Source organism: Colletotrichum tamarilloi (genome assembly GCF_030869305.1).
Source record: "Colletotrichum tamarilloi strain Tom-12 chromosome Unknown Scaffold_17.1, whole genome shotgun sequence".
Taxonomy (NCBI): domain Eukaryota; kingdom Fungi; phylum Ascomycota; class Sordariomycetes; order Glomerellales; family Glomerellaceae; genus Colletotrichum; species Colletotrichum tamarilloi.
The window spans coordinates 414670-436102 of NW_026849400.1; the positions used below are offsets into that span (position 1 = coordinate 414670).

A 21433-nucleotide genomic window follows, 5' to 3' on the forward strand; every position below is an offset into this window, starting at 1 on the left:
TGCGCATATTTCCGTCTGCTAAAGCGCACCTCCAGACAGGCAGTTGTCGACGGACTGACCGAGGGAATTGACGGACTTTGTGAAGAAAGAACCTTTTCATTATCTGTGTGTACACTACCTGATACTCATTGAACAAGCTTGCAAAGGCGAAAGGGAGTTCATATTAGTTTCCCTTTTACTATGAGACTGGGCATTAGCAGCCGAGTGGTCGCAGGAAGGGGGGCCTTTGTGGTTCCGCAGCTGTTGTGCTCTCCATTGACCTCCGTCAAGTACCCTAGAAGAGAGGATAGCCTTCATAATCTGCAATCGTTACTTGGTAAGGTAGGCAACCCATTCAACACATGTGTGGTTTTTCTTACAACTCCTAACAGATGACGTAAAATACTGCCGAGCAACTTGTACTTAGACTGTGTTCGCTTTTGCTGGGCGTCAAGTAGTATCCAAAGACCACTCGTCAACACACCCCATACAGTCGCAAAGGAAGAAAGGCAGATGATGATCGTACCATCCACAACAGTAGTGGTTTTGCACGCAGATACCCGCAATCCCTAAACATCTGTCAAATGAGGAGGAAAACATCTCTTTCTCTCCAAGTGGCTCATGGCTCTCACTGAAAAGCCAAGTCAGCCAAATGCCGTTGAAATCAAGAGCATCTTGTTCACATAGCCTCTGTGGCTTACATGAACATCGTGAAGCCAGCAGCCTTACCTTCTAGAGACGAGTCACTTCGCTTTCCCAAGCACCAGCAAGTCAAGCCAAATCTCATCAGCACAGAAACGATACAAATTGAGCCAGAAGAGAACGAACCACTCCAATGCCGAAATCCAAATGTCCGTCCCATACTCCCCTCTCCCTGCCCGAGATCCCGCCTCCGATAGAATCGTACCCCACAGGCCGGCCGCATGTATACCGGTGTACGAGTGAGCGCGCGCCAGCCAAGCACGGTCACTCAGTCCCATAAAAGTTTTCTAATCGCTGCCCGCCGCTCCTTATCCTTCCTTATCGCTCGCGCGCCCCCACACCGAAACTTTTTTTTTGGTCCCCCGAAGTTCGTAGGTAGTCTCTGGGCAACAATTTTCAAAGGGGAAATATTTTGAACCGAGTCCCCCCTTCTTGACCGCGTCGTTTCTTGCTCCACAGTACGGTGACCGCTACGGGACCCTTCGAATTATAATCCCAATCTTTGTTGCTCTCGTTCAATTCGACACTTCATACCAACGATCTCGAATCTTCCTCGAGTCCAAGGCCCAGCATCAGCAACAATGGCCTCCGCAGAACTCTCCAAGAAGCGCAAGCGCGCCGAGCCCACGGCCGACGCCGCCGCCGTCGCAGACGAGTCCTCGACGAAGAAGTCCAAATCCGAAAAGAAGGAGAAGAAGGAAAAGAAGGAAAAGAAGGCCGCCGCCGAATCCGCACCCGAAGGCGGAGAATTCATCGCCCTCGAGGAATCAAAGGCCGAAAAGAAGGAACGCAAGCGCAAGGAAAAGGAAGCGCGTAAAGCCGCCGAGGCCGCCGTAGAGGACGCATCAGCAGACGCCGACGCAATGGACGTCGACCCGCCCGCGCAAGAGAAGAAGGTTAAGAAGAGCAAGAAGGGAGATTTGGATGTCAAGACGGAGAAGAAGGAGAAGAAGGACAAGAAAGAGAAGAAGGATAAGAAGAAGAAGGAGGCCGCTGCAGAGACCGAGACTGAGGCCAATGGTGTAGAGACTGCTGTCGCCGAGGAAAAGACGGAGAAGACGGAGAAGAAGGGAAAAAAGTCAAAGAAGGCGAAGAAGGCAAAGGACGAGGCTGCGCCGGCGGCAGCGGCCCCTGTCGAAGAAGCAGCGGCTGAGCCAGCAGCTCAAGAAGAAGAGACCGCCGAGGGAGGAAAGAGGGAAAAGTACATTGTTTTCGTCGGTGAGTCCAGCCTACATCCCTCCCATCACCATCACCACCTCCAAACCCAACAAGTATGGACGCCCAGCTAATCATTCCCTCAACCCCCCAGGAAACCTCCCCTACACGGCAAACAAGGACTCCATCAACGCCCACTTTGCAGCCTACAAGCCCTCGGCCATCCGCTGCCTCCACAAGGACGGCAACCCCAACGTCTGCCGCGGCATCGCCTTTCTCGAGTTCTCCAACGGCTCCAACATGCGCACCTGCCTCGACAAGATGCACCACACCTCGTTCGACGACGGCCTCTCGCCCGCGCGCCAGATCAACCTCGAGCTTTCGTACGTTTGCGTCCCGTATTCCTTCACCCCTAGCCCTCACCATCCTACCCTGATCCTGACCCTCCTTCTACCTCTCCTAAACCAACCCCTGCCTCCCCTGATGTAAACTTCAGCTAACAAACAACAGCGCCGGCGGCGGAGGCAAGAGCAAGTTCCGCAAGGACAAGATCAAGGAGCGCAACGTCCAGCTCGACGAGAACCGCCACAGGCGCATGCAAAAGGAGGAGGAGTACAAGAAGGAGAGGGCCAAGCAGGGTGGGGCCAACTCCCAGCAGGATAGCATCCACCCCAGTCGCTTGGCCATGATGTATCAGTAGACGGAAGGATGGACGAACGGGCATGAATGTTGGAAAGGTGTAATTTGGTCGTTGTTGGACTGATGAACAAAAAGCTGGATCTGGATGTATATACACCTCTGGATCAAGGAACCAGGAGTTGTGGTATAGAAAAAAGGGAGATCAATAGAGCCATCAAAGCATTGCAAGCAACATCAAGATTCTCACGCATCCAATACCCAAGTGCATTTGCAATGGCAGTCAATTCTCAAGACGAAGCTCATCCCTTCCTGACCCAGTGTCTAAATTCCTCCATGAAAAAAGTAGTGTCTTTGTGAGAGTGAGTGCTATCTACAGAAAACGTGGGATATCCTTGTGTTGTTATGTTGCAAAGCATGCCTGCTACCAACGATGCCCCATTGTGTCTTGTCATTCTCTTCTTCGCCTTTTGCTCCCGGAAAAGAGACAAAAGAGCAATAACGAAAGCACTGATCCTGCTCAACTGTCATGGCCGATTCCAGAGACACCACGAGTGTCATTCACAAATTCGGTGTGGCAGATGGGCAAAATCTGATATTTGGGGGTTTGTTGCGATCTTCGCAGGCTGTGCTCAGCGGGGGGCTCTCGAATGGGGTTGTGCCTCTGAAAATAAGTGTTTCTTCTCGTTGGATAAGCGTGAGGCACCGGGTTGTGCAACATGGTTGAGCCCTGACGAAAAGGCAGCAGAGAACTAGGCGTGTTATACACTGCCGAACGCCAATCCAAATGTTAACCCGCAACGCTTGAGGTCAAGTAAAAGGCGTTTACAAAATCGTGCACTTGGACTTCTTCTTCTGCGTAGCGACCGGGCGAGGGTTCAAGACGGCACTAATTCCAGGTTAGCTATTTACTCTGACACATTGGCACTGAAGAATCCTCACCGAATAGCCTCATCGAAAACGCTCTTCAGATTTCTCTGTGTCAGGGCAGAGCACTCTAGGTACTTGTGTGCCTTGATCTCCTTGGCGCAAACCAAGGCCTGATCGTAGGAAACGGGCTCCATGCGCTTTTGGCGGAGGGACTCGAGGGTGTTGGGGTCCTCTCTCAAATCCAACTTGGTGCCGACGAGGATGATGGGAATGTTTGGCGCATGGTGGTCGATCTCGGGGTACCACTGCATCAAATTAGTGCTGATCTCCATGTGGTGGTGGTCGTCGTCGTGGTGCAGGATGCCGTACCTTGGCCTTGACGTTGTCAAATGACGGCGGGCTGACAATGGAGAAGCAAATGAGGAAGACGTCGGTCTGGGGGTATGAAAGCGGCCGCAGTCTGTCGTAATCTTCCTGACCAGCAGTATCCCAAAGTCCCAGGCTGATCGGCTTTCCATCAACCATCACACTCGCCGAGTAGTTGTCGAAGCTAGAAGCTGGAGGTCAGATCGGAACTCCTTCATCAATCGCCATGTAGAGTGCTTACACGGTAGGAATGTACTCGCCGGGGAAGGCGTTCGTTGTGTAGGAAATAAGCAGGCATGTCTACAAGATGGATTAGTCGCGAGATGCCGAGGGGTATGATGATGGGAGCAGCTTACTTTTCCGACAGCACCGTCACCTGTCACCACGCACTGCAAGATCACAACACCATTAGCGATTCGCTCCTTCCCAACTATCGATATCAGGATGATGGGTGTCGCCAAGCGCGACGCACCTTCAACGACTGGACTCCTGGCTGAGCCATTTCTGTGATATCTAAACGATGTGTAGTTGGATTCCACGACAGTCGTTGATGCGAATAGAGTTCGCAGGTTGGGTTAGGAGAAGCGGCTGCGAATTGGAAATCGATCCGAAATGGGATTCTGCAAAGTCAAGTGTGACACCAGGTTGGAGGGACAAGGAGAATTGGCGAGCGTTTGGATTAGGCGGTGGTTGCTCAGATGTGTGTTTGGTCCTGAGGAATCGCAATTATGGGTGTGGTATAGAGAGCTTTGGTATAGTATGGTACGATGTGGGCGGCCTGGGCTGGCGACAAGCGTCGTGTCGTGTCGCGTCGTGTCGAACAGACAAAGCGGCAAAGGAGATTCAGGTTCCAGGTAGCAGGAGCGGAAGGAACGAGGCGAGAGCAGGAGGGTCTAGACGACGAGTCTCTGTTTGACGGCAAGGTTAGGGTCGGACACAGAGCGAGGTAAGGTAGGCGAGAGAAAGAGTCAAAGGGTATGAGAGTGTGAGGTGAGAGTTTGGGACTTGGGTATCCGTACAGATGGAAGTGAGCAGAGTTGGCGTAAGGTGGCAGAAGAAAGCGAAGCAGGCACACTGCGCGGCAGCAGCAAAAGACGACTGGAGACGACTGGAGATGGGGAGTCTGAGCTCTGGTGGGTTCCGATGGCTGCATAAAAAGTCGAGGTCAGAAATGTTTTGACACAGCGGAAGGGATTAGTGCCGCAGGAGGTGAAGCTGGAAGGGTGATAACGGTACCCTGTATATCTAACCTTCTTCTCAGGCAAAGAAAGTGGGGATGGGGGCAATTGGGAAACCTGAGGGAAGGGAAGTGGAGGGGGTCGGGGTGGGCACTGGGCACACTGGCGCTGGGCAGGCGGTTTAGAGTAGCAGTGCGGTAGGGTCGTCGTAAGGTCCAGGGAATGGAAGGAAAGGTATGAGGTGAGGTGGTGAGGTAAGGGCAAGGCAAGGTGAGGAGAGCCCGAGAGCAGTGCTGAGATGGAATGGGAATGGCTACCTCAGTAACTTGGTCCGACGTAGGTAGTTAGGTAGGTACCTTTTGGTACGGGGTCTGTCTGGTCTTGGGACAGGGCAAGGGGGGAGAAGCCGACGGGGGTGTGTCGAAGGTGGTGGGAAAGTGAAAGCGTTGGACAACGGGAGAGGAGTCTGAGGAGAGGAGTATCCATCCGTACGGATGGGAGGAGAAGGATGAGAGAAGAGGAGCGAGCCCGAGGACAGCCCTGACCAAGCAGGACAAAACACTCACCAGGATAAGGTAAGATGCAATGAGAGACAGTCACCAAGGCAGTGTGCTGTACGCAGTATTGGTACTGGACGGATCCAGATTAGAGCAGCAAGGAAGTCACTGCTGATGGGATAGGGATTCAATGTTTCGAGGTTGGCGGCTACCTTACTTTTGCTGTCAGAAGTGGGAGTGTGCCCCAGCCGCAGCAAGCTACAAAGAGTGTTGAAGAGAACCTGAAGACGGGATGGGATGTTGGGTTGTCACGTTGTGTGAGTTGTGAGTTTGAACAACAAAGAAGACAAGAGGGCGGTGGCAGTGGAAGCAGCCGGCCGTGGCAGTGAGCGATATCGAGGCAAAGCACGATTGACTGGAGATTTCAAGAGATCGGTTATAGTGGATTGGGAGAAGATGGCAGGTATTGCTAACGATGGATGATGGATAGGTACAGAGAGAGCACACAACGGCTAGGTAGGTAAGGTACAGGCACAAAGTGACGAACAAGCAATAGAAGTCAAGGCAACAGAAGGCAAAGGTTTGGCAAGATGCGAGGCGAGTGAGGTGAGGATGAGGCAAGAAGCGCTGAAAACCAAGGTACCTTTGGTTAGGTAATGTAAGGTAAGGTACCTTGCTCCCCCGACGTAGGTAGAGAGCGGTAGAGAGGTACTTACACAGATAACCAGGCGCGGGTTTGGGAAGGAGGGGAAGCAGAGGGGGGCATATGGGTGGCACGTACCGGTGTGCGGTCTGCGATGCGATGCGATGCGCTGCAGTGCAGTGCGTCGCGGGCAGCAAGGAGCTCCTGGCTGCAACAGTTTCGGCGTCAACGTGCTTTACCTTGTAACGACCTATTGACCAGTGATCCCAATCCAATGGGAAAGCGGCGGCAAAGAGGGCAAAGAGTTACAGGTTCGCAATATCTGAGTTGGGGGTCCTAGGTAGAGTTGCCAATGGAGAATGGAAGCAATGCGTCGCGACCAGACGAAGATTGACGGACTCATTACTGGACGGTAGTAGACCAACGTAAGTTTGGCATAGCAGATGATTGATTTGATTGACTGGATGGATCTGATGGTGTGCAAGGTGAGGCGAGAAGGATGAGACCAGCCGGGCGCGTGTGGGAGGTCACTGGCGGTTCACAGGCCCAAGGGAGAGAACTTGAGGCTTGCACGAAGTACCTTAGGTAAGGCACCGTGCAAGGTACCAGTGGACGCTGCACTGCGTTTGAAGGCGCGGGATGGATTTGGGACTTGGGAAGGAGGACAGGCTGGATTGGGTGGTCAAGATCCGGCAGGCGGGCACGGCGCAGGCCAGTCAGCGGCGGAATTCTTCGGGGGGTGGACGGTGGACGGTAGGTAAGATGTGGGTTCTGAATTTCTGGTGGTCAATATTGGTCGGGTCCCGTCTGAGGACGAAGATGAAGATGCGAGCGAGATGGAGTATCTTGTCCTTCCATTGTACGGAGTAGGTGTTAACCTTTGAAATCATGCGGAGATTGTCTGCCGACAGACACTAAGGTAGATGGTCGGCGATGATGTAGGAGGTGCCTTCCCACGCTTGCTTGCTTCCTTCCTTGGAGGCGGAAAGCGAGTTAAGGAAACGGGAGGCAAGAGCAAGTTCTTACTCTCAAGGAAAGAGAGGCTGGTGTTGGGTCCCGGACTAGGTCTGGATCTGGATCTGTCTGGATGGATGGATCCAATACCTACCGATACTTGTGGTTGGCGGCGGTGTGGGTGGTCCGTGTTGACCCCTCACCTCCGTCGTCGGTGGTTGGTTCTGCGATTGGCGCTTTGCTGTCGGCGGGGTTTTTTTGACGGGCCACTGGCAGATGAGGTACTCAGAGGTACGTGCAACAAACACCAACCACTAAGAGCGGCTCATGACGATGCCAATGTCGTACCTCGAGGAATGAACCGAACTCGACCTGGACTCTGCCTGGGATCGTCACGGGAATGAGACGTTGATAGGGAAACAAGAAAACTGTACAACCTTTACGGACACCTAGGTAGCTAAGCGATGGCGCCGCTACTTTGGAACCAGAACTTCACTCTGGAAACGCGATGACCTTGACTAGGGATGCTATCCCAAGAAACCAACCCAGACGAATGGTGATGCCTGAACAAGAGCGCAAATGTGTCAAGCGCTAAACAACCGTCAAATCCATGGCGCATCGTGTTACCTACTTGATGAGATTGGGTGCCGCTGGGACCTGCTCACTATCATGTCGACTCGACACGACTCCTCTCATCCGATCAGTCGTTAAGGTATGACGATGACGATATCTCTAACATGGAGGCGCGTATGCACCGATCTGATGTATACGAAAACTCTACTGGTCCATTTCACGATGTTAACCAGGAGTTCTAGCCGCCATTTCATATCACGGTCACAACGGGGCAATGCAGAAGTCACCCATCAACTCTAATATCCGCTCGCTTTGTCAAAAGCTCCATCCATCTCTTTCATGGCTTGAACAGTGAGGTAAGGTAAGCTCGGAAGGGAAATCAAGGTAGGTATGTACCTCGAATGTCACGACTGACGGTTCGTGATGAGCCAGAGCTAAAAAGTAGCGCGTACAGGGAGCTCTCGCGGCATCCCAGGGGAGCCTTGGTTAATCCCTGAGGGCCCCGTCAATGTCCAATATTCAATAATCGCACCGGCCGACCGTCCATTTTCTCACTTTGCAATTTGGATCATCGCATCGGCCATCTTTCCCTCCTTGGGACTGTTCAGGAGTAAATCATCAGAAAATCAGGTCAGTCCGGCCTATTACACCGTCAGGTACGGATACAGATACAGCGGACCCCCTTTCCTTCCCTCACGAGCAACTTCTTGCCGTTCTCCTCGATGGACCCATGCTTTCCTGAAGAAACGGAAGGCTCTCTCATTTCAACGTCACCTCACTGAACAGGCAATAGGAAACTGAAAGGGAAGGAGACACAGTCAAGGGGTGGAAAGGTCTTCGACTGTAAAAGTGGATACGTACTCTCAAAACAGCTTAGCCCCGGCCCGTCCATCGAACTGGGAGGCTTTGCGAAACTTGCCAGGGGCCGGGCTACGATATCTGTCAATCGCGGCAGCCTCTAGGAATCCAGTTAGCCACTGCCAACCTGGAGACAACTCTCCTGCCCCCCACCACCACCACCAAAGGTCTTTGCTACAGCCTACGGATACTGAACCACGGGAGTAGGTAGGTCGCTCCCCAAGACGCGACCTGAGGTACCTACGCAGGCGTTGTTTCCGTTTCCTTTGTGACGATGAGTCGGGTCACGCCTCCTTTGTTTCCTGTCAATCTCCATCTAACCGTCTCCATCACCAGTCTCGTCTCGCCTTTCTGCCGCGCTGTGGCTAAAGTATTCCACAATCCACACACACTCACTCACACACTAATACGCAGTACGGAGTACGGGATACACACACTCACACATGCAAGAGAAACGTCCGTCCCCTTCGCCGCCCGCCCGCCCGCTCGCTCGCCCCAGAATGAGAGTTCAGGCGCCACTTGACGCACGTCTTGTAACAAACTTCTGCCTCTGATGGAACACTTGAAGGAACGTTTTGAAGCTCCTTCTTTTCGCCTTCCAACCCGTCCACCCGACCTTGCCGACTCGAACTCTCACAAGGAGTACCCGGCTCTGGCGCTGATCCATCTAACTGGACATGCGCATTCTCACTCACATCCACATCTTCAAATCCATATTGTCATGTCACACGCTACAGATTATGGAGTATCCGTATTACTGCTCCGCGATATTGAGATTGACGAGTTCGAGGCGAAAAGGCGCCTAGTCTGATTCGCCGAGATTGAACGGCCTAGCGCTGGCATTGAATTCGGCGACCTATTAGTTCACATCATCTACCCTCGCCCTGACGTCAAAGGCCACAGATATTGAGCCGTCTTAAATCACCATCCTCGAGGGCTTCTACATTGAGGAAATGTCCACTTGCCAAGTGACTCGCCGTTCGACGTTCCAACAGACCCACTGGCATAGGCCTTTCAGGACCATCAGACCAGAGCTATCCATATGTTCTACACTGACTGACTTTTTCTGATCTCTATCACACTAACCCGTCCTATCTCTTCCTTGTCAGACACCTCCTGTCAAGTCAAGGAAACACGGGTCAGATCATTGACTTCCTTGGCGACGAGCACTTTCAACCCATCAACTCTTGCGTTGCGGCCATTCTTAATATGCTGAGGAAGAGACCCTCCGGACCTTCAACCCGGCAAGGCATATAAGTCGCTGGCTCTTGAAGAACATTCGTCGAAACGCTCGACAAGTGTCGCTTGTTTCCCGTCACAAACCCGGTCCAATCCGCCGCACGTCGCACAGATCGCTTCTTCACATGTAACCGTACCCGTTTCCCCATCGTGCCCGGTTACGCTCTCTAGCACACGGACGCCATCACATCACCTTGTCAGATAGCTTGACGCACGGAATCGCCGGCAAGGGCGAGCTGGGTCTGTCTTCACCTCACCCAGTCGCAGGTGAGGCTGTGAGCTTCAAGATGCCCGTCGACTGTATCTGTTCCTTGGATCCGGTTTGAGACTTGGAATGCAACACGACCTTTTCCCTCTCAAGAGCCTAGAGGAACATGGCCTCGTCTCGTTTGATACGGGGTTAACAACCAGTAAGACAACCATGGACTGCTGCACATGCTAGTCTTCCAAAAGGTTACGGACTAGTTCGCAACAAGCTGCGAGAACTGGCCTGCTACATCCCTCACCATGTCTTCCCCGCTTGCAAACTTACGGCCAAGCAGTCTTTCGCCCTCGGAAGCATCCGTCGGTACGCTGATAGTCGGTTGGCTGCCGTCCGCGCTATAGACGCCATCCGTAAACGCCTGGGGAAAGTTCTCCATCGCGATGGCCCTGGCTTCCTCCATGGCTACATGCCTGCCCAAGAGGAAACTCTGCTTGCCGGATACCGATGGGGACAATGCATTTACATGTGCCGCAGCAACGTCGTCGACGGAGATGAAGCTGGAGAGGATGGGCGTGTCGCTCTTTCTGCCTCGTAAGTACTCGAGCAGCACGCTGTTTGACCCCGAAAGGAGCGACTCGGCTGTCGTCGATAGCTCGTCGCGGCCCCAGATCCACGCCGGGATGACGGAGATGAGGTCGAAGTTGGTACTTGTAGCGTGCTCCTTCACCCAGGCCTCCGAAGCACTCAGGGCGGCGATTTTGCTCGCGCGATAGGCTCCGAATCCGGATCCGAACGGGGCGACCGGTGTCGCCACCCGGGATTCTCCATCAATGGCCGGCCGGTCTAGGCCCTGGCCCATGAAGCACTCCATCGGAATGACGGCCACGATCGAGCTCGTGACGACTACGCGCGTGAGGGTGTTTGTCGCGTGACGTTTGGCGCTCTCGAGGAGACCGAGGACGCCGGCGACGGCGGGTTTGACGTACACCTCCTCTTCCGTTCCAACGCGCTCGTCTTTGCCGAAGGTGGGCACGGGGGACGCGCAGTGAATGATGTACGTCACGCCCTGGACGGCCTCGTCGTATGCGCCTGGGTGGGAGATGTCGGGTACAATTGTCCAGGAGAGCTGGTCTTTTGATGGGTTGTTGCTTTTGATGCTCGGCGCCGCTAGAATCTTGTCGATGCCGGCTCTGGATCTCACGGCGCAGCGGACGCGGAAGCCGGCTTCGAGGGCGGTGATGAGGGTTTTGTAGCCTACGAAGCCTGTTGCGCCGGTTAAGAGGATGAGGTTGTCCGTCATAGTGTGCGTTTGGTTGTTGGGCGCTATGATGTGAGGTGATTGTTAGGTGGATTCTAGTTGGTGATGTAGTTCATCGCAGGCCGCATTCATTGCCTTCGGCGACGGATTCACGTTGATCTTATATCTCTCTTATCTCGCGATGTTTGGAGAGATGACCTCCGCAATCTAGACAATCTATAAATGTTCTCCACCTCGGTAGACAGGCTGAATGCGAGGTCGGAAGTTCCGTGATAGAGCGGGTGAGCATTATCCAGACACCAGTCGGGATTTGGAAGGCCTAGTTCGAGCAGACCCTGGACTGCCAAAGGACGATCATCGACCTCAGTATTCTGCCTCAATGACAATCGAGATTGAAGGCTCCCGCAATGATCCGCAGATAGCATGTGAGGGTTGAACAGGTAAAGCAGGCCCTGCACTCAGACTCTCTAAGATACATAAGGCAGCACTTCATCGAAACATCGATTAGGTCCTTGGGAGCAGATGCTTCCTTGCAGCGAAGCAACCCTGGTTACCAGAGCATAGGCGAGGGCGTATATGACCAAGCCCGCCGATGCTTCTACACTAGGAATGGAAGGGTCATCTGTACTCGTGGTCCGAAGGTAAGACAACTGTCGCTGGTTTGGATTCCCAGATCTTACCGTTCGCAGGCAAAAGGAAGAAAGAAATACGTTTGGTGGGGATGAATGAAAGCTCTCCTACGCGTTCGTGAGCCTGTACGACATATGCTGATCACGGAGGTCATAATAGCATTCAAATAATGCCTCGCACTTTTGTGAGTATATTCTTGGATGAATATTTGAGCTATGACTAGTGGTAATTTAAGAACGTTGGTTGGGGTTGATAAAGGGCGTGAGCTGGTACTTATCTTGTTATGAGATATTAGGAAATGATGCCCAAAGTATTGACTCTATATAGAGATTTGTCGTCACATAACGTCCCTGGTACAAACGTCTCATATTCAATGACTTCTATATACCATCTCCATCCTTTGTTAATAAAAAATCTTAATTCCTACCCAAGCAAGTGCCTTGATGTGGATAAACACTTTGCTATGGTGTCATGTTGTACCTAGTGTCGATTTTACAAGGAGGGAAATAGTTCCAGGCTCTGACTCTAGCTCCCGCCGCCATTGCAACTCGGTATCCCAGTGGTGATGGGCGCTAGTCTAAGCTTTTCTTGAATGAAAAAAAGGGCGGTCACTGTTTCAAGAAGGGAGCGTATTGATAGACTTATCCCGAGATTATTCATCGAGGAAGCTACAAGTAACAGAGAAGCTGAGGAGAGGAAGGAGAGAACTATGAATTGTCCGAGGTGAGATAATTGAATGCGGGCTCTGCTCATGGAACAGACACCCGCGAAACCATCTTATATTAGAAGATCTGAGAAGCGAAAGTTGCTGCTCAAGGTCGTTGCTCGGTGGATGCCTTGCTAGGGACACCACGAGAGAAGGCCCTGGTGAGGACGGCCACACTGAAGGCTCCAGAGGAAAGCAGAGACAAATGTCAGGCAGACAAGCGTCCCTCAGGAATGCATACAATCATAACGATCGGACCTCGGCTGAGGGCAAGGCCGGGAGGAGACCAAGAACCCTGTTGCCAATCAAGGGGACCATCGAGTATGATATTCAACCTTTCAGTATTGGTGAGACTCTGCGAGACACAACAGTGAGCATGACGGTGTTGCAGCTCTTATTAATCAGTCCCACGGCGAGGGCCGAGGCAGGATTCCCCATGTAAGTCAATTCTTACAAAGCCGTCAAGACAAAGAAGAAGGAAATGGCATACGCCGCGGATTCAGGCGCCGTGGAGATCATGGGCTCTTAGGGATGGAATTGCCTTATATAGGAGACCAAAAGTCAACACTCGTGTGGACATGACCTGCGAGAATCAATGCTCGTTTTTGAAATCCTCAAGTGGCAGGACTCGTCGATGAGGTTAATTTTTGGCCGTCTTTCCTGTGGACGGTGTAGCTGTGGGAACCCCCGTGTCCCGTTGAAGAACCGGCGAAGTGGGGCCGATATACCGGATATCTCAAATGGTCTGTGCGCCAATCTGCCTTTTTGATGACATCCGCCGCACCTCAGTAGGCGCGTCGAGAATCGCGTCTTCCCAAGGTAAAGTTCCGAGACAGTGGGGGGCACCTTGACGCCGCGCCCACCTCATATCACCGTCGACAAACTCCACACCACCCGTTGTCACTTCCGATCGCTTTTGCGACAGATTAACGTCGGCACACTGCAAGCCCGTCCGGCGACCTGATTGTCTCGCGACAGGACGATCACGTCCCAACCATCATCACGTCCTCCCAACTCAGATCCATACCAACACCCTGAGCTTTCCGAGAGCACAAACACCACAACCACACCGGCGCACGGCGACCCCGTCGCAAGCCAAACCCGCACGATGTCCTCCTCACCAACATTCACAACCCCCCTCAACCCGCGCCTCGCAGCAGCCGCCGGCGCAGAAGACGACGACCCCCTCTTCTCTTCCGCCCTCGACACCGTAACCCCGAACCGCCGCACTCTCAGCCTCGACCCCCCCTCCAGCCGCGCCTCCCTCCTCCCACGCACGCCCTCCAACAACAACAGCAACAACCCGCTACGCTCCTCCCTACGCAGCTCAGCCGGCGGCTACCGAGGCCTCTCCGCCTCGGGCCGCCGCTCCCTCGCCGCGACGCCCCACGCCCGCGCAGCATACCGCACAATCGACCAGCGTCGCGCCGCCGCGCTGACGCCCGGCGGGAACAAACGCCGCGAGAGCTTCCGGCCGCGGAGGGAGTCGCTGCACGATGTCCTGCGCGGGTTGAGTCGCGTGGTGAAGCATACCACGCAGCCCATCTCATCGTCCTCGTCGCCCAGCGATGTCGGATCGAGAGCAACGGGGCCGAGCGCGAGTTTGCCGATACGGACGGTGAATCGGAGGGGCACGGTGTACGATGACGACGACGATGACGAGCTTCCGATCGATAGGCCGCGGTTGTCGTTACCGCTCGACGTTGAGGACGACGACGAGGACGAGCTTGTTGCGCCTGAGTTGTCGCAGATTGATGAGAATGCGACAATTGAGTTCCCGCGGCGGGCGTATGTGGATCAGCCGTCGCGCATCTCGTTGGGGAGCGCGAGGTTGAGCGAGTTTAGGAATTACGGGGGTCTCGACGACGACGATGATGATCGCGGGGAAGGGTTCTTTCCTGCGTTTGAGGTTGGGGCGTTGGACGAGGAGGGGAGGGAGCCGGAGGGTACGTTGGACAGGTGAGTCTTGCGGCTATATCTTAGCGGTGGCGAGGGTTCATTACTGACGGAGTGGGAACAACAGAGTTGAGGAGGAAGACTTGAGGCGGCAGACTTTGGCTTCAGCGCGGGACAGCGATTTCGGGTTCGAGGTGCCTGTTGACGCGGATAACCAGACGACATTCATGATGGCGGTGGACGGGCAGAGCTCGCCGGCACGACCGCTGCCCGAAATCACAGATGACCAGCCGTCGCTTAACATTGCGCCGGTAGACGACGAGCCAGCGGTCCCGCTGGACGAGGACCTGGGTTTCGGCAACTCGTACTACGACATGCGCAGCTCGACGCCCATCGAACCCACCGAAGCGACTCAAGGAGACCTGGACGGACAGACGGAGGTAAGCGCCGCGCAGCAGGAGCAAGAGCAGAGGCCGCGCAAGACGAAGCGCGGCGTAAAGTTGTCGAAGTACAACGTGGAGTACCCGTCTCTGCCGCCCGCTGTGGTGAAGCGGCTGGCCAACACATTTGCCAAGTCGAGCGGCATCGGCAAGACCAAGATTAGCCCGGACACGCTGGCCGAGATTCAGAGGGCGTCGGACTGGTTCTTTGAGCAGCTGGGCGACGATTTGTCTGCGTACGCGAAGCATGCCAAGCGCAAGACTATTGATGAGAGTGATATGCTCACTCTCATGCGACGGTATGTCTTTTCTGGTTTTGAAGTTCTCGCTATTCGAACTTTGCAGGCTCCAATTCAGGGGTATCGACAGTCTTTTGAGGGCAAGGGGGTTTCCCTTTTTATATCCACAAGCTTTTTGTTCTTTTGGTACAAATACAATGGTGTCTAATATCCTTACAGACAGCGCCAGACTAGCTCGACGACGACCCCCTTTTCACTGGCACACAGACACCTGCCCCGAGAGCTGTTGCAGGAGTTGAGGATGCCCAAGCCGCTGCCACCGGCGGAGCCGAGGAAGAAGCGCCGTCGCGTGACCGACGGCGGACAGGAGGAAGTGACTTGAAGAGGTCGACTTGCTCCCACTACGACTGCGATGTTGGTCCCTCCAATGAGGGAAAACCGATCAAATCCTTACCAGTGCTTATTCATGCGCACCTTTCGCGCGGTGTCGGTTGGGGGTTTCTTTACGACCATCCACAACATGATTGAGGTGGCGAATGCGAGACCGTACCTGTCGGATGTTAGTACCGACCGTGGTAGAGGCGTCACGGAGGGATGAATGATATACGAAGCAGGGATTGGTCGGACTTACCATGTGAAGATGTACTGGGCATGGTTGTTCCGCAGATTCACCTCCGCGGCTCTGCCAATAGGGATACCCTTAGACTTGAGGTCCACGATGCGGAAGAACTCGTGCTCTATGAAGAAAGTCAGTATGAGCTTTGTATCTTGTAGGGCAAGCCCCCAAGAAGGCAGCTCAGATTCCAGGGAAACAAAGAAATAGGCCACAACATACCTATGGTAGCCTCAATCCAAACAGGCTGACTCCCCGTCAGCTGCGCCATCTGGTGCACATCAGGAAAGAAAAACTCCCAGCGATCAGGTCTATTCTCAGGCGTGAACATGTTCTTCTTCCACGGCTCCCGCAGCAACCCCTCAACCGTGACCTCCCCCCTGGGCAGCGCGCCAGGCCTCCGCCGCTGATCCGCCATCTCCTTGCTGATCCACCCGCGATTCACCAGCACCGTCGTGCCCTCCCCCTCCCTCTCGAGCGGCGTCACGACCATATACCCCTGCTCGCCCTCCCACATGCGCGGGCCGATGAGCATCTCCTTATCGTGGCGGAAGTGGCCCGTGGCGTAGACGCGGCGGTAGTCGAAATCGGCCACGGCATCCGGGTCGATCTTGGGCGGGAGCGGAAGGGGGTCGCGGACGAGACGGTCTTCGAATTTGGCGATGAGGTCCGTCTTCCAGCCGAGGCGCTGGACTTGCCATGTGCCGAGGGCGAAGGCTGTGATGGGGATCAGGGCGAGGATGATGAGGCCTGGGCCGTGGCGGTTTCCTGCGCGGACGAGTTCGGGGGGGTTGTCGACTATGGAGTGGAAGTCGGGGGCTGGTTCGGAGGCGCGGGCGCGGGAAGTGGTGTGGAATTTACGGGTTGTTGGTGCGCGTGGTGATGATGGTGATGATTGCGCTGAAGGGAATGTTCTTGGACGGGCGATTGAGCGTAGGCAGGTTTGCGCCGCGGGGCCTGGGGCCCGGAAGAGCGCTCGTGGTAAAGGAGGCGGCATTGCGAGGTTCGGGGCTGGTTGATTGGTGGTTCCCCCGGTGGTGATGCGGGTGGGAGGCCTTCTCAAGTGAGAGCTTGCCGGCACGGATGATGAGGTCAGGATATTTCGGTTTTTTGGGGTCCGACCGGCCCGTTCTAGGGTACCTGAGCAGCGAGAAATGCAAAGCGCATGAGCTGGGAGCTCCAAAAGCTGCAGAAGCAACAGGACGTACCTCAGTGTGGAGTGGCGTGGAAAAGGTGGGGGTGACGCCAATAGGGTGGCTCGCTGTCCGCCCCCGGAAGAGAGGGATACATTGGACTAAGGCAAGGTCCCCTGGCGCCGTTCGCAGCTACACGGACGACACTTGTTCCTTCGTCATCTTTGAGCTCCTGGATATTCATCAGACGACAAGGCAATATCGCTCAATATCGAAACGAAGAGCGGCCGTGGAAAAATCGAGAATAGGCTATAATTGACATCTTGAAAGCTTTGGTGGTTAATCTCAAATCTAGGTTCAGCATCGTCCAAGATTGAGCTCCACAGCGTCCGTATCCCTCTTCTTCTCAGGGCAACACTCAACCCTAAACTTACAGGCTTTCTAGACTCAACCCAGAGAGAGATTGTTAGAGACTTACATATATCCTCATCAACATCATCATCATGTTCTTCACGGGAGGTCTGCAAGAGGGTATTGCCACTGCACTTCAGCAGAGCAAATGCGTCTTTTGCTTTGTCACAGGTAAGCTCACATCTCACAGCTCATGCGCATGCCATAAGACCTTTTACTGATGAGACGTAGATGAGGAAGCCGAGAGCCAGACTTGGGAGGATGAGTATCTGACAGAGAGCTCGGTACGTGTTTGAGCTTCCCACGATGAAGACACCTCGCCGCAGGGGCTAATGACTGGACCAGATTGCGACTCTACTTCAAGACGAAGCCGTCGCGCTGCGCCTGAAGAAGGGATCGGAAGAGGCGGGCTACCTGGCCGCCATCTTTCCTCTGCCCAACACACCTACCGTCGTCGTGATCAAGAATGGCGACCTCAAGGAGTACATCGTGGCCGGCACCAGCAAGGATGAGTTCGTCAGGCGCATCACAACCGCATTCCGCGGCGCTCAGGGCCAATCACCAGCCGCAGCAGCTCAGCCCGCGGCAGCCACTCCAGCACCAGTCTCAGCTCCCGCACCGGTCGCCCAATCCACCGACGACCTCTACGACGAGACCCCGTACAACCCTCTCCGCGCCGCCGTAGCCGGCCCCGTCACCACGGACCAGCAACCCGCGCGGCCCGGCACCTCCTCCTCCAGCCCGCGCGGCCCCGCCACCCCAACCCAAGAGGAGGACAACGCCGCCACCCTCCGCGCCGTTCTCGCAGAGCGCGGCGCCCGCCTGGAAGCACAGCGCCTCGAGTCCGAAAAGAAGGCAAAAGCAGCCCGCGCGGCGGCGGCGGAGAAGGCGGAGACGGACAACTCCAAGCAGGCGGAGCAGACGCGCAACCACAAGGAAGCCCTGAAGAAAGCGCGCCAGGAGGCGGCCGACGAAAAGGCGCGCATCCTGAGGAAGATTGAGGACGACCGCGCCGAGAGGAGGGCGAAAGCCGCGGAGCGCGCTGCACTTAGGACCCAGGCTGCGTCGCCTAAGTTGGGGGAGGTCGCGGCCGCGCTGACGAGGTCTGAGTCGAGTTCGCTTGCGCCGTCGAGCTCGGCTGCGAGCGGGATGACGGCGCTGCAGGTCCGGCTTCTGGACGGGTCGACGATCCGGTCGCGGTTTCCTAGCGGGAAGACGCTTGGCGGGGAGGTGCGCAAGTGGGTTGAGAGCGAGCTTACGGGTAGCGGGAACGGCGGGGAGCCGTTCCGGTTCAAGGTTGTGCTTGCGCCGCGGCCGAGCAGGCTTATCGACGACACGGAGGAGGGTAAGAGCCTCGCGGAGCTGGGGCTGTCGCCGTCATCGACGCTCGTGCTGGCGCCTGTTGGCGCGCATGTTGGTGCGTATGCGGGGGGTTCGTCGTTTGGGGAGATGGCTGTGACGTTTCTGTTGCTGCCGTTGACTTTGCTGCAGTGGCTTTGGGGGCTGGTCTCTGGTGTGTTTTCTGGGCTGGGTGCGAGGCGGGCAGCGGCTGAGGAGCAGGGTGCGGAGCCGGTTACGGTGAGGGAGCAGAGGAAGGGCAAGTTTTCGCAGTTTGCGAATCCCGACGATCGGAGGGGTGATCATCAGCTTTACAATGGCAATTCGGTAAGTTTCTTTTCTGTCTTTCCCTGGAAGAGGGGCGGGGGATGATGTTTGAGGTGTTAATGCTGATATATGATAGCTCAACTTTGAACCGCGGCCGGATGAGAAGAAGGACGAGTAAGGGGGCCGGGCTGTATTGCAACCATGTTCAACATCACAACGCATGAGATGAAGCGCAAAGGTGGTTTAACGAGTGGGAATGTCATGTATTGTACACCGTCGGGAGATGTAGTTCTTCCTCAATGGCCCATCTTTCAATGCTTCCGCCAATGCAAAAATGCCGTTTGAATCCCATGAAAGCTCCATGCCCCAAGTTTTGTTTCTTTTGTTTTGCTTTCCCGTTTTCCCGTTTTTGACTATTAAGTTACATATAACACCACCCCTACTGATCGTTCAGTCAGAGGTGGCTCTTCAACACGCCGCGACGACGCCCTTCTCAGACGGAGAAAAGGGGCGTCTAGTACTGGCTGGCAGCAGCCTGGCAGGCCTTGAGCTGCTCGAGGTACCAGTTGCAGATCTGCATGTTGCCGCCGTGCTCGTCCATGCACTTTGTGAACTGCTGGGTGGCGCCGGCGCAGTTGTTGCCCCACTGCTGGGTGGTCGAGGACTCGCCCGAGGCGACGGGGGAGTTGTTCTGGGGCGCGGCCTCGGCGGGCGCGGAGGAGCCGCCGCCGAACATGCCGCCGATGGCGTGGCCGATGGAGGAGCCGATTGCGACGCCGCTGTTGAGAGAACAATCACGTTAGCTTCTGGTCCTTTCTTGAGATTTCTCTTTTGAAGGGATGATTGTCGAGGAAGGCGGAGAGTTCCTTGAGCTAGGGGAAGTCTAGATGTCTCCTCCTGCGGGTGTAGGTCTTTTGTAGGATGGGGTACGTACGCAGCGGTGCTAGCCATCTGGCCAAAGAGGCCGGGGCCCTGGGAGGGCGCAGCGGCGGCGGGAGCAGCGGGTGCCGCGGCCGGGGGAGCGGCGTGCTGTTGGGGGGGAGCGGCCATGGTCGTTGCCGGGCGAGTCTGGGTGGGAGCGGGCTTCGCGGCCGAGACGGTAGGGCGCGAGGGGGCGCTGGGGCGGCCGGCGGAGCGTTGGCGAGGCATCTTGGTAGGGTTTGTGTGTATGTAGAGGACTCGGGTGAGATGAGGTGGTGTGGTTGGTAGCGTTGATCGTGACTTCGTGAGGTGAAGGAGCGGGTGGTGTTTTGAAGAGAGCAGAAATGCCGGGTGGATGGGGAGGGAAGTCGGCAGAAGTTATGCGCCCCGGGGTTAAGGTAACAAAAGCTGTAGAGTGCCTTTCGGCGTGAGTTGCAAAGCTCGGCGGGCCGGGGATGGGTCGCGAGGTGTGGCCAATCAGGGGAGGGCGAATTTGGTCGTGGTCAGGAATGGGGAAAGGGTCCTTTTCTGGTTAGGTGGATATTTTGCTGGGGCGTCGCGGAGGATAAGATATATGTAGTAAAGGGGGCGTGTGAAGTAGTTAGAGTGGCGATGTTGTGGTCTACTTCTAAAGGCGAATTCAACGTAGACAATATTGACGAGGGATTGAAAAGTCTTTGTTCATTACTCGGTATTCATATCTATCTCGGGGGTATCCTTTTCCCAGTGTGCAAAATAACACTGCCACTCCAGTCCATGAGGGTAATCTCTGGCCAATGTCGACCTACTTCCGTGTCAGGGTGCAGTAAGGTCGGCTGTGATCTTAATGTGCCTAACATGGTGTCAGACAGCCATGCGCACCTCAAACTTGCAGCATCTCTCGTGGCTCGAAAGCGTCTAACTGTTTCGGCGATTCTTCCTTCATGTCCTGTGACAGCCAAACGAAAATCTTTTTTGTAGGCGGCATGGTGGACGCTCATCAAGGTCTTCACGGAAGTCCGCTCTCAAGACTTGTTCTTGTTGGAGCTCTTACTTCTTGAGTTCCTCTGCTTCTTCTCCGGGCCAGAGGAGCTGGCGGACGGCGACTCGGGAGCCGGCCTCTTGGTCTTCTGCATCGAGTTGAGCAGCGCCTTGGCGCGCTCCTCGGCCAGCTTCTCCTCCAGCCTCTTCTTCAGCGTCTGGTCGTTGCTTCCCTATGGCGGTTGGTCAGTTTTGCTTGCTCAGGTCCGGACCTTCTTCCCCCCGCAAATGCGACTTACAAGGTCCGCTTTCAGAATGCGCGTCGCGGCTTCCGTGTTGACCGTCGTTGTGCGCTGCGCGGGTGTCTCCTCTGCACCCTTGATCTTTCCAAAGTACTGTTGCACGCGCTTCAGTTCTGTCATGACCTGATGGTCCTTGGCGTCGACACCTTGAAGACGGAGTGATGCTGTTATCATGGTTAGTCAGGGGGACAACGAGAAGGATATATGTTTGCTGTATAAAGGTACTCACAGAAGAGAAGAGTCTCAATGGCGTAGGCAGTAAGAGCGTACATCTTGGCCTTGTCGAGCAGGGGAAGCTCGTTGGCCATCTCGGGAAGGTTGTCAATCAGGGGCTTGAGTGCATCCTCAAGAGAGTCGATGTGAGAATCGAGCTTCTTCAGGTCGGAGGTCATGTCCTTGAGCGCCATGACGGTTGATGTCGATGTAGTTGCGGAAAAATGAAAATTGATAAGCCTGATGTGGAC

At 55.0% G+C, this 21433-nt stretch overlaps 8 protein-coding genes across 8 annotated transcripts; 3 read left to right on the plus strand and 5 right to left on the minus strand.

The window, feature by feature from the left end:
- Positions 1 to 1262: 1262 nt before the first annotated feature.
- Positions 1263 to 2536, plus strand: CTAM01_06298 (RNA recognition domain-containing protein; the record flags this gene model as incomplete). Its single annotated transcript, XM_060522325.1, has 3 exons — positions 1263 to 1899; positions 1991 to 2219; positions 2347 to 2536. The coding sequence occupies 3 exons, from the start codon at positions 1263 to 1265 to the stop codon at positions 2534 to 2536; spliced, it is 1056 nt and encodes a 351-aa protein (XP_060383053.1).
- Positions 2537 to 3297: 761 nt separating this feature from the next.
- On the minus strand, positions 3298 to 4210 carry CTAM01_06299 (Ras family protein; the record flags this gene model as incomplete). Its single annotated transcript, XM_060522326.1, has 6 exons — positions 3298 to 3361; positions 3415 to 3647; positions 3712 to 3892; positions 3950 to 4008; positions 4065 to 4097; positions 4181 to 4210. The coding sequence occupies 6 exons, from the start codon at positions 4208 to 4210 to the stop codon at positions 3298 to 3300; spliced, it is 600 nt and encodes a 199-aa protein (XP_060383054.1).
- A 5901-nt stretch (positions 4211 to 10111) lies between these two features.
- On the minus strand, positions 10112 to 11155 carry CTAM01_06300 (reductase; the record flags this gene model as incomplete). The annotated part of the gene is made up of 1 exon (XM_060522327.1): positions 10112 to 11155. One exon carries the CDS (start codon positions 11153 to 11155, stop codon positions 10112 to 10114), a length of 1044 nt encoding a protein of 347 aa, XP_060383055.1.
- Positions 11156 to 13557: 2402 nt separating this feature from the next.
- CTAM01_06301 (uncharacterized protein) lies at positions 13558 to 15406 on the plus strand (the record flags this gene model as incomplete). Its single annotated transcript, XM_060522328.1, has 3 exons — positions 13558 to 14408; positions 14473 to 15144; positions 15244 to 15406. 3 exons carry the CDS (start codon positions 13558 to 13560, stop codon positions 15404 to 15406), a joined length of 1686 nt encoding a protein of 561 aa, XP_060383056.1.
- Positions 15407 to 15474: 68 nt separating this feature from the next.
- CTAM01_06302 (SURF1 family protein) lies at positions 15475 to 16634 on the minus strand (the record flags this gene model as incomplete). Its single annotated transcript, XM_060522329.1, has 3 exons — positions 15475 to 15574; positions 15656 to 15761; positions 15860 to 16634. 3 exons carry the CDS (start codon positions 16632 to 16634, stop codon positions 15475 to 15477), a joined length of 981 nt encoding a protein of 326 aa, XP_060383057.1.
- Positions 16635 to 17273: 639 nt separating this feature from the next.
- On the plus strand, positions 17274 to 18964 carry CTAM01_06303 (UBX domain-containing protein; the record flags this gene model as incomplete). Its single annotated transcript, XM_060522330.1, has 4 exons — positions 17274 to 17352; positions 17413 to 17465; positions 17527 to 18846; positions 18923 to 18964. The coding sequence occupies 4 exons, from the start codon at positions 17274 to 17276 to the stop codon at positions 18962 to 18964; spliced, it is 1494 nt and encodes a 497-aa protein (XP_060383058.1).
- Positions 18965 to 19300: 336 nt separating this feature from the next.
- CTAM01_06304 (CHCH domain-containing protein) lies at positions 19301 to 19935 on the minus strand (the record flags this gene model as incomplete). Its single annotated transcript, XM_060522331.1, has 2 exons — positions 19301 to 19565; positions 19721 to 19935. The coding sequence occupies 2 exons, from the start codon at positions 19933 to 19935 to the stop codon at positions 19301 to 19303; spliced, it is 480 nt and encodes a 159-aa protein (XP_060383059.1).
- Positions 19936 to 20711: 776 nt separating this feature from the next.
- CTAM01_06305 (Sas10/Utp3/C1D family protein) lies at positions 20712 to 21376 on the minus strand (the record flags this gene model as incomplete). The annotated part of the gene is made up of 3 exons (XM_060522332.1): positions 20712 to 20900; positions 20967 to 21133; positions 21199 to 21376. The coding sequence occupies 3 exons, from the start codon at positions 21374 to 21376 to the stop codon at positions 20712 to 20714; spliced, it is 534 nt and encodes a 177-aa protein (XP_060383060.1).
- Between the last annotated feature and the right edge of the window lie 57 nt (positions 21377 to 21433).